The following is an 11,258-nucleotide window of genomic DNA, read 5'->3' on the forward strand; positions in this document are numbered from 1 at the left end:
CTAGTTTTTACAATTCACTGGACAGCTTCAGGTTGTTGACCAACCTCCAAAGCCCTACCAGCAGTTTCTTAGTGTAAAATCTTGCTTGCTCCTATTTGCAAACCTGCATCTGCATAGACCTGCACACAAACTTAAATGTGTTCTGTCACCACCACCTCTTCCTGGCAGTATCTGCAGTGTTTCTTGTGTCTGTACTTCTATCCATTGCATGTGACTTCTTAGGTAGCCTGTAGACCTAGGTCGACCCTCTCCTAGCCACCTAGTATGTTTTCTGTCTCTCTGAAGCATCAAAGAACCCTTCCTATTATAGAGTGATTTACGCCATTTCCTGGCGACTTAGCACTGGCTGTATTCTTCCGTTCTCGGATAATGTTATGACCCCGACAATGTCATCCTCACTGGACTCTACATTGAAACCATTGAAAAAGGTTTAAGAATAAGAAATAATATCAAAAGAATTCAATGAAAGAAAAAAATTAACTGAAAGCGATCTTTAGGCGTAGCAGTATGGAAAAGCATAAAGTACTTTTTGTGTAAACCAGTACAAAATTACACAAAGCTTTTGACTACAAGAGCTCCTAATTACCTGTAACTAATGCAGAAAGATAATGGATTTAATTTTAAAGTAAATAAATTAAGTGGTGCGTTAGATTTGTCCATCAGTGTAAATAAATATAGAATAAAAAGGTAAAATGACTTAACAGTAGAGGATAACGATAGGGAACTGATGATGATGAGATAAATGACTTATGCCTTCTTCAGGGCTTGTACCACATACCTGATCCCAAAAACAGTCCAGCTTCCAAAAAAGGATATCCTTGAAAAGTTTGTGGCCGTCCACTTTTTTGGACGGTCTTTTGAAAATTAGAAAATGTCCGCGTGGATCGCGTCTGAGGCGTCAGGCTTTGCAGATGGCGCCACGCCCGCTCCTCGGCGGCCGCCATATTTGCACGAAATCACTCCGTTCCTCGGCCATCGGTTGAGCGTCGCTTCGTTTCACGTTTTCGTGTATTTTCCGTTTGACGGGCCTTGAGGCGATTTTTTCACGCGAGGTGATGAATCCGCTCCAGTAGCTGCCAGACGAGAGAAATTTGATTAAAACCCGTTTATACTCGATATTTGGGTAAAAACATCGTTTATGATGATGACCACGGAGGAAGAAAAAACCACAGCGGTCAAGAGGGAGTTGGAAGGTAACCGCGGCGTGGCCGCTTAGTCCACAATTTATTTATTTTTTTAAACAAAAATCATTCTTACAGGATATTTACACTCAGATTTTTTTTAAATTCTGCCAGGTTTCCACCTTCATGCGCGCAGATGGGCCGATACGAGTATCGGTTTTTTTTAAAGATAAGCTGCACGATGGCTTGGTCTCAAGGCCTCGGCGAAAAATATCAATTCTCTCTTAATCAATTTATTTCCGGTTAAATTAAATTCGATCCAGACAAACAGCTAAAGTGCTTTTTTTAAGCCGGAAGTACTTTTTAAGTTCGTAAAAACCATGTGCGTGCTTGATGATCATGCCAGTATAGTACTCTGCCCCTGCGAAATTTTTACAGTCTACCTCTGAAGCATGGACACATTGCGAAAATAAAGGCAATTAGCCTCAATCACCACTTTAAAAATTGTGTGTAACACGCATTTACACTTTAATTGGAATTAATTTAAATTTAATTTGCTATGACAAAAAAGATCAACCTACATTCAGTCACAAACAGTTTGCAAAAAACTTTTCAAATTTCAATAAGAATGGGCTAAACTGAATAACACAATGTCTTGCAAGTATAAACTTAAATTTCAAAAAAAGTTAATTTGTAGAAATGAGAGCATACATGTATTTTCCGTTTGACAAGCGTTGAGGCGATTTTCATGTGATGTGATGAATCCGCTCTGTTAGTTCCCAGACAAAAGAAATTAAATTCGACAAATCTAAAATGCTAGTTTGTTTAGTTGTTAGTACTTTTTAAGTACGTAAAACCATGTGGGGTGCTTGGAGATCAGGCCAGATCGCACTCTTTGCCACTGCGAAATTGTTACAGGCTACCTCTCATGCATGGACAAATTGCGAAAATAAAGGCCAATTAGCCTCAATAGCCACTTTAAAAATTGTGTTTAACACGCATTTACACTTTAATTGGAATTAATTTAAAATTAATACACTGTGACAAGATAGAGCAGCCTACAACTTGCAAAAAACAGTCTGCAAACACCTTCACTGAAATAGAAGCCAACCTTTCAAATTGCAATAATATTGGGTTAAACTAAATAACACATCTTGCAAGTATAAACTTAAATCACCAACAAAAACCATAAATAGTAGTTAATTTGTAGAAATGAGAGCATACGTGTATTTTCCGTTTGACGGGCCTTGAGCGATTTTCACACAAGGTGATGAGTCTATTCTAGTGTCTGCTACTGGGCGAAAGAAAGTAAATTCAATCAAGACAAATAGTTTTAAGTCAGAAGTACTTTTTAAGTAAGTAAAACCATGAGGGACTTGCAGGACATGCCGGTATCTTTGTACCCTTGGCCCCTGCGACATTTTTACTTTCGACTTCTCAAGCACAGACAAATTGTGAAAATAAAGGCCAGTTAATTGCCAATTGCGTTATGCATGAAATTTGCCTGAGTTTACTCTCAGAGGAGTAACTCTTGATGTCAACTCTCACGAGTCCACTTCACACCGTTTACCAACTAATAATGGCCATTTGTGAGAGTGATTTTTATACAAGATGTCAACACTGAAAAGAGAAGTAGCAGCAGCGATAGTAGTTTTGTGCTTATTGGGGGAGATAAATAAAAATGGGTCAAATCATAGATACAAATGGGTTAGAACGGGAATTGGAACTTGAAGAAGCCCCATTAATTTATGAATTTTTGCATATTTTCAAGTGTTGAAGTTAAATTGATGGTAGAATTAGTCCTATAATTTTAAAAAAGACACTGCAATGAGAGTGAATTTTGTTCGCACGTCTTATGGTTGCCTTACGATTAATTGCAGGGAGTGGATAATTGAAGTCTGTTGCTAATTTCTCTGTCTCTAGAGGTAGGACTATATTTGCTTTAATTTTGATTAAACATTTGCTATCTTTTTCCATTGTGATTTTTAATGTTTGTGGGAATGTTTATCACATCTGTTGAAAAAGGGTATTGAAACAATTTGAAAATTTCAACGTAAAGGGTAATTGATTCTATGTTATTGTCAAATAGCTTCCCCCTTTCCCTCGCCTTTATTACAAATATCATTGAGCCAGTTATTGTCGTCTTCTCAACTCTTTCATTAAAAGAAACCTTATGAAAGTAGTATAATTCAAACTCAGTATACTTGATTCATAATTCTTTCTAATCTGCTTTCTACTTTCTATGCATTTTCAAATAAAATATGTTTGACACCATTTATACGACCACAAATACAGATATAGAGTAACTGTCGCCTAAAGATAAATTTGGCTAGACACCATTGTAGATTTAATCATGCCTAATCCTAAAATTATCTTTAAACTTAAAATGTATATCTGAGATAGTAATTAGCAAATTAAGGCAAGGAACTAATGTGCAAACCATTTTTTTTTCACAAGTTGATTTATAAACATGTTTAAATCTTCAATACCAAAATTAAGCCAGTTTGTGACTAAATTTCATTAATCTGTGTTCAATATGTCCCTTATTTTACTTAAAAAAATCCAGGCCTTCTACATAGATAATTGTATAGTTTTTTTAGCACCATTGTTTTTTTTGACAATTTTCAGTGATTTGTACGTGCATTTATATGTTAACGTATGGCAAAAAATTGGGCTCAGTATATTTTGTGAGCATAAATTAAGTTTATATTTGAGAAAAAAACTTTTATTTTCATAAGAAATATGAATTTTGGATGTAACTTCTGTTTTTCAAATTTAAAATACCAAAATACCATTGAAGTGAAGACTAACATTTAGAGGCTGTAGAAGATCTAGAGTCGGTGGAGATTGTCCTTTTTTGTACTTCAGTGATAATGCTTACACAGTTTTTGGTTGCATATCGTTTTTTATGGGTTTCTCTTTCGGGTTGAACAATTGTGGCTTCTTTTGCAACATTTTTCTTATTTTAATTAATTACTCTTTTAATCTAAGGTCTTAGTTGAGATGAAAAAGCAAGTGTCAAGTAGGATATGAATCCACAACCTTCAGCTCAATACACCGCTGCTCTGACCACTTGAGCTATGGTGGCTTCGATCCATCGGGAAACCAACTCCTCATCTCAACCCACAATCTTTTGAATTTTTCCCTCTTTTTGCCATATTTTTTGTTATTATTGATTTTCTAATTTTTTCCGTACCATACTTGCAGCAGTATGTTTGCACATTGCCCTTCCTAAAATCTAAGTAAGTAAAGGAGTTGTTTCTTCTAAATCTTTTATAAAGGAGTTATATTTTTTATATTAATATTATTCCCTTTTTTTAATGACTATCTTTTAAAAATTATTATAAATATTAATGTTGTATTATAATAAGCTAAATTTTTAATAGTCATATTTTTGTTCTTGATTTCCCGCAATGGCCAGTGTCACCTGCAAGTGACAGGCTGTAAGTTTTTGAATATAGTATTATTGAGAGAAAAATTGTACATTTACTGTAGTAATAAAGTGCCAAAGAAAAGTAATAATACAACACCTTATTTTGACTATGTGGCATTGGAGAGTTAATTTTGAGAAGGTAGTGTCATGTTTTGTTAATCTAATTATACTCAACTGTTCACATTCAGCTATGCATAGCATTTAAGTTGAATATGCGACGATGCTTAAAATAAATTTTTTTAATACTCACGGGGACCATGATTGGCGGGGTGCATTATTGCCAGGGATGCACCTTGGAGAGTCCACAGGGTTGAATTGACGCCCTGGACCTGGGATGTGAAGCATAAGCACATAACCCCGAGGGTCTACGAGTGAGACAATAAATGAAGAATTATCCTCAGACAACTTTCGTCCTCCTGACAGGGCATGGGTTTCATTTCTCCCGCTTGTCTCGGTCCCCGTGAGCTGGGCAGCAAATTTATGGATCAAGGCAGAACATGACCTACATTGTTGCATACCTTATTTAAAAAAAATAAAAGATTTTTTTAAAATCATTTAATATCAATTCTTATTGTCATAGGATTGACCAAGGAAGAGAGGAGGAAGAGGAAGAAGTCAAGATGGGGAGGGGATGAGATGGAAAAGTCTTTCATATTGGGGATGCCGACCGTGTTGCCGACAAACCTTAGCAAAGAACAGGAACAAGCCTATATCTGTAAGTTGATCTTTTCTCTAATGGCCCATATGATTTTTTTGTATAAATTAGTGAAATATATTTGTATTACATTTTACAAACGTTTTCACTAGCTGTAATAATAAGTTAATAATTTGTTTAATTATTTAGTACTTGATATATACATTTATTATTATAATATTACTAATTATAATGTTCATTTTCTTAATCATAATTAATTTAATTATTCTTCTGTTTTCTTATGTTATTTTTAGCGTATTATTTTCTTACAAAAAAGGGGTAATGCATGGTTATTTTTGGGACAATACTTAACACTTCTAAATTTGATTTTTTCCTCTATTAAAAACATGTTTTTTAAATTAAATTATTTTCTGAATAATTCGTTCATTTATTTCAATTGCAATTGGGTCATTACCAATCATCCTAGCCTGCTTATCCTTGGTGTGCTAGTCTGTCAGATTTGTTTTTCCATCATCTGTTTACATGTGATTTCTGTGAAATCAAATCTCTTTTGTATTGCGAGGTGTGCGTGCGCACGGGTGTGCGTGCGTGTCAGTATCTTTATTTGCCAGTGCTATTTGTGGAGTAAGGTGGGATTTTTATTTTTTATTTTTTTGGTCCTTTTTCAAGACTGACCAACACAGTGAAGATAGGCTGACCAATTTGATCGGTAATGACTAAATTACAGTTTCAGTTACTCTGAAGACCACACTAAGAAATCCACACTGGTTGATATTAAAAGTTCGTTTCATACTAATTTTGTTTGTTTTAACACCTCATTTTTAAGGCTAAAATTGATTTTCATGCTCTCGAATCCTCATTGCTGTTCTGTTGGTAAAAGCAATGATTTTAAAGAAAAACGGAACAAAATTAATTGTACAAAACTTGAAAATCATGATATTTAATAACAATAATAATTTCATAAATGTGTAAATTAATACATTTTTTCTAATAATTTAAGTAAAAATGAATACCACAAGAAAAAAATTGATATATTTGTGCAAATGTTAGCAAAATCGTCTTCCATGGGTTTATGAAGAATAAGACAGCTGTATGTAAGTATAAATGTTCACAAGAATGAAAATCAACTTTGTGTGCTAACCAACAAAACAGATGGAAAAAGTGTAAGAAGTAATGAGATGAAATTACATTGTACAATTGCAATCCCATGTAAACCCTAATTGAACTTTGCCTTGTGTGTTTTGAAAGTACATTTTTATTAATAGATGATCTTTGCTGCAGTACTTGGTACTTATTGTTTTTTCTTGTGAAATTTTCAAAAAGTCTAAAAAAAACTTTGGGTATGTTATGGGACTTCAGAACTTTAAAACTCACGCTTCACATTTGCTTATTTTATCAGGTTCATGGAAAATAATTGACTCACGGATATGTAACCTATACTTCACTAAACTCATGTGTACACCCCATGCAAAATCAATGATATAAAAATGATCACACAAAAAATTGTATTCAGCCAAACTCATATCCATGTTTAAAAAAAGGGGAAAAGTAATAGTACTAAATAAAAATTGAGTAATATTAACCTGGAATTATCATTTGAACTTAAAGCTTCATCCTGAGTTTATGATTTAAAAAAACAGAATCAACTTGTACATAATTTTGCCTAAATTTTATATTATTCATTTGTATGTTTACATTTAGAAAAATACACTAGACTTGCAAATTTGAAATTCGGTGAAAGTTGGTTCATTTTAAATAAATAAAAGATGATAGAAGGAAAAATAGAAGAAAAAGGTTTCATTTTGTTTGTTTTCTGGGAAGAACTACAAGATGCTTATTAATTACAGAACTTCAAAGGAATTAATGGAAATATAAATTTGTCCCAAAACTAACATGCAATGAAAAAGAGAAAATAAGAGTAAAATCACCATCGATTCACCCCGAATATGATAATTTTCTTTTGTTTTTATCATTTTTATTATTGTTGTTGATGACAGATGGGGCTCAAACCCCGCTTAATATCTTGTGATATTTCAGTACAGCTGCAGATTGAGGAAGTAAGCCGTAAACTAAGGACGGGAGATCTTGGAATTCCACTCAACCCAGAAGAAAGGTCCGAGATTTGTAGCCAATTTGGTTTGATTATTTTACAACGCAAAAAAACCCCATGAAAAAAAAAAAAAATACATGGAACAAAAAAAAATCCCGCCAGTTTTCTGTTTCTTTTTTTAGGTCAGTCTTTGGACATTTATACAAGATTGCTTCTAAAATCTGTGGTATCCAAAAATTTTATTAATTCTTTCTTTCGTAGTGTTATTGTGCCCTTTTTTTTTTTTTTTTAATTTATTTCCACTTATTCTTTGTATATTCTCTACATCATCCCATTCAGCTTTATTTTTTAATTAATTTTTTGTCCATGCCATCATTTTGGGCACAACAATCTCTTTTTTTTTAAATATATATTGTATTCACTTTTGGTGTTTAAGTACTGCTTTATTCTAAATTTAAAAAAATAATAATAATTTTTATTCGTTTTTTTATTTTAAAGTTGTTTACAATTTTCTAAAGATACCAAAAGTGGAATCGTAAACTATTATGATCATATCCTGTTTAAACTAAAAGGAAAAGTCGTCAATCATTTCAATAGTTTTGTTAGGTAAAACGCATTTTCTGTGATAAAACATATATTTCGTTTCACCTCTATGCCCTGGCGTTTATTAGGAATTTAAGCGCGGTTCGGATACAACTGAACTCGAGTTTCTTTTTCTACCTACGAGCTGACATTAATTGAAATTTTTTTCAGCACGCCCTGCAAAAGCCAACGAGAAAATTTACTAATAAATTCTGATATCAATGTTTACTAATTCAATATTAATCAATTTTCGCAGGTTCCCCTTTTTATTTTTCTAGAAGCCTTTAGTAAATTATTAATCTTTTTTGTTTTTCATTTCGCAGGTTTTAATCAATTATATTGCCATTTCACCATGATACCAATTTTACTCTAGATTTTTGCAGGCTAATAAAAAAATTTCTTTGCAGCCTCTAATAAAAAAAATTTCAGGTCAGCGGAATACGAAGCTTTGTGCATTTGGTTCCTCTTTAGAATTAAAAAAAAAAAGTCAATCTTAAATCACTTTAATTTCATTTTTTCTTAGCCCCAACACATTAAAAAAAAAAACTCGTGGTTTTTGTTAATCTTTATTATTATTATCATTTTTTCATCAAAAATTAAATCAGCTTGGGCTTTTAGTTAGGACTTTTTGTTTATAGCTCCTCGTACTTGAGTTCAGTTGTTTGAGTTAGGGTCTTTACCTTTGTTTGTGCAGGTCTCCATCTCCTGAGCCGATATACAGCAGTGATGGGAAGCGGCTGAACACTAGGGAATTTAGGACGAGGAAAAACCTCGAGGAGGAAAGACACTCGCTAATACAAAAAATGCTTAAAGTCAATCCAGATTTCAAGCCTCCTGCAGATTACAAGTAGGTTTTCGGTTTTATAACAATATATCATTTAAGTCGGGTTTAGATATTAATATAAACTTTGTACAGGCCTCCCATTGTCAGAGTTAGCGACAAAGTGATGATCCCGCAGGAAGAGCATCCAGATATTAATTTTGTTGGTCTTCTTATCGGACCAAGAGGAAACACCCTAAAGTGTACGCATTATAATTACAATTTTGAAAATCAATCATATATTAAATTCTCGATGAATAATATGTATAATAAATTAATATGTTGGAATTTCAGCAATGGAAAGGGAAACTGGAGCAAAAATAATAATCAGGGGAAAAGGTTCGGTTAAAGAGGGCAAAGTTGGTAGAAAAGACGGCCATCCTCTACCTGGAGAGGACGAGCCACTACATGCATACGTTACCGCAAATAATCCAGAATTTGTTAAAAAAGCTGTTGATAAGGTATGAAAAATTCTTTGCAACATCCCTTCTTTTTTTTTAGTATCTTGACTTAATAAATATTGAAATATGCTCAGACAAAAAAAAAGTACTGGACTCTCTTATTTTCTTGTGTATTCCAATCAACTTATAACAAACATATAGTCAGATCAGAAATTCATGAGTTGTAGTAAAAATTATATAATTATGATTGTTTAAAAGAAAATTCACCAAAAACACTGAAAATTAGATTAGATTTATTACATGGTTTTGCTCCTAACTGCTATACCTCCTCTGGCCTCACAAGAGAGCCTTAGGACTCTTAGGCATCGAGTAAATTTACTTGTGAAACAGAATCCCATTTCCCACAAGAGCGGTTTGAAGCGGCGAACGATGTCTAACCCATCTCTTAATCGTGTACTATAAATGTTCCATGGGATTCATGTCAGAAGAACATGCTGGCCAGTTCATTGTGGTGCTAAATCTTCAAATTATTGGGTGACAACTCTGTAACATGCGGTTGAGCTCATGCATTGATAAGAAGTTGTCTCCAATAGATGAAACAAATAGGACCACAGTAGCCAGAAAAACTTCCTCAATGTACCTCAGTGCAGCTAAGATCCATTTTGTATCAGTTCGGTACAGGCGTAGATTGCCCCCTGACTGTCTTTGAAAAGGCTGTAACTCACACATGGCACGTGAAGCAAAATGTTCTCCATTTCTTAGGATTTTTTTTTTTTAGATTAAGGAGATAATCAGACAAGGTGTTGAAGTGCCTGAGGGACAAAATGACTTGCGAAGGATGCAATTGAGGGAGTTAGCTCTGCTTAACGGTACACTTAGGGAAAATGATGGTCCCAGGTGTTCGAATTGTGGTGCTGCTGATCATAAATCATGGCTGGTAAGTCTTTTTTCCTTCCTGCCAAAATCATTTGACTAATTTTTTTATTTTTTCCAGTGCCCCGATAAACCAAATGTAACTAATTCAATAGTGTGCTCTACTTGCGGTGGAGCTGGTCATATTGCAAAAGACTGCAGGTCAAAAAGGCCCGGAGCTCCTGCTGTCAATTTGAAGGATAAAGCTAAGATTGATGAAGAGGTTCGCACGATTTTTTCCATTTTTAAACAAAAATTTGCAAATTTTTAATTTTTTTTTTTTTACAAAATGCTTTCATAATAATTTTATTTTTTATAGTATATGTCGCTGATGGCTGAACTCGGTGAAGGGCCCCCAGTTGATAAAAATTCACTTTCTGGGAAGAAACCAAATCAGGGAATAGGCCTTTTCGACAAAACAGGGATCAGAGGTGCAATAACAGCACCACCACCTGTTATCCCTGCTTCATTACCACCTCCACCATGGGCCAAAGTCATGGATGGGTCTCAGCCTTTAGCGCCACCAGGAGTGGGTGTTGTGGTTCCTCCACCGTGGACGCACGTGCCGCCACCTTGGACTCAACAGCCGCCTCCTCCACCACCCAGTTCACAAGGAAACAGTGTCACCTCGACTTCAGCCCCTCCACCCTGGACACACCAGCATCCGCCTCCACCGCCCATGTATTGGCCGCCAGCGCCACCCCCTCAGGCTTATATGACAGCACCGCCTCCACCACCACCTCCTCCAGATATGTCAACTCTTTTGACACCACCCCCTCCACCTCCACCTCCACAATAATAGTTTAGACATTGTATTTAAACCATCGTTTGTATGTTGTATTTTATTTTAATAAACTTATGCTTCAGTATTTCCTTCTTTTTCATGCATATGTAGTAATGCAAACGTGTCAGAATTGATCCTGTTGTCTGACATATGTTAACTTTTTAAAGCCATTTGAAATCCATATCCCTTGTAATAAGGATTATTAAAAAAAGGAAAGGAGAAACATTCATAGTATCCAATGATTCCAACCCTTGCTCACACCCTGTTGGACTGCCATAGATCAGTCGGAGTCAGTCTTAAGACACCCACTTCACCCTCTCCTATCATTGCTCTTATTGTGACCAGTGGTGATAACTTCATAGTTCTGTGGTGCACAATATATATTTTCATTTGTGATAACCACATTAATTCCACTACAGGAGCAGTCCAAGTTTTTATTTCCATAAGCCATAAGGGTGCTTCTTTTTTTTAATTAATGTAAGTTTCTATCGCTTGTCACT

The 11,258-nt window shown here is 34.7% G+C and overlaps 1 protein-coding gene across 1 annotated transcript; it reads left to right on the forward strand.

The window, feature by feature from the left end:
* The first annotated feature begins 938 nt into the window (after window positions 1-938).
* On the forward strand, window positions 939-10,843 carry LOC106665095 (splicing factor 1). Its single transcript, XM_014391298.2, has 9 exons — window positions 939-1,193; window positions 5,135-5,269; window positions 7,247-7,322; window positions 8,536-8,688; window positions 8,758-8,864; window positions 8,956-9,122; window positions 9,841-9,999; window positions 10,057-10,197; window positions 10,294-10,843. The coding sequence occupies exons 1-9, from the start codon at window positions 1,139-1,141 to the stop codon at window positions 10,771-10,773; spliced, it is 1,473 nt and encodes a 490-aa protein (XP_014246784.1). The 5' UTR covers window positions 939-1,138; the 3' UTR covers window positions 10,774-10,843.
* The last annotated feature ends 415 nt before the right edge of the window (window positions 10,844-11,258 follow it).

Source organism: Cimex lectularius, unplaced genomic scaffold, assembly GCF_000648675.2.
Source record: "Cimex lectularius strain Harlan isolate CLEC.00 unplaced genomic scaffold, Clec_2.1 scaffold138, whole genome shotgun sequence".
NCBI lineage: Eukaryota > Metazoa > Arthropoda > Insecta > Hemiptera > Cimicidae > Cimex > Cimex lectularius.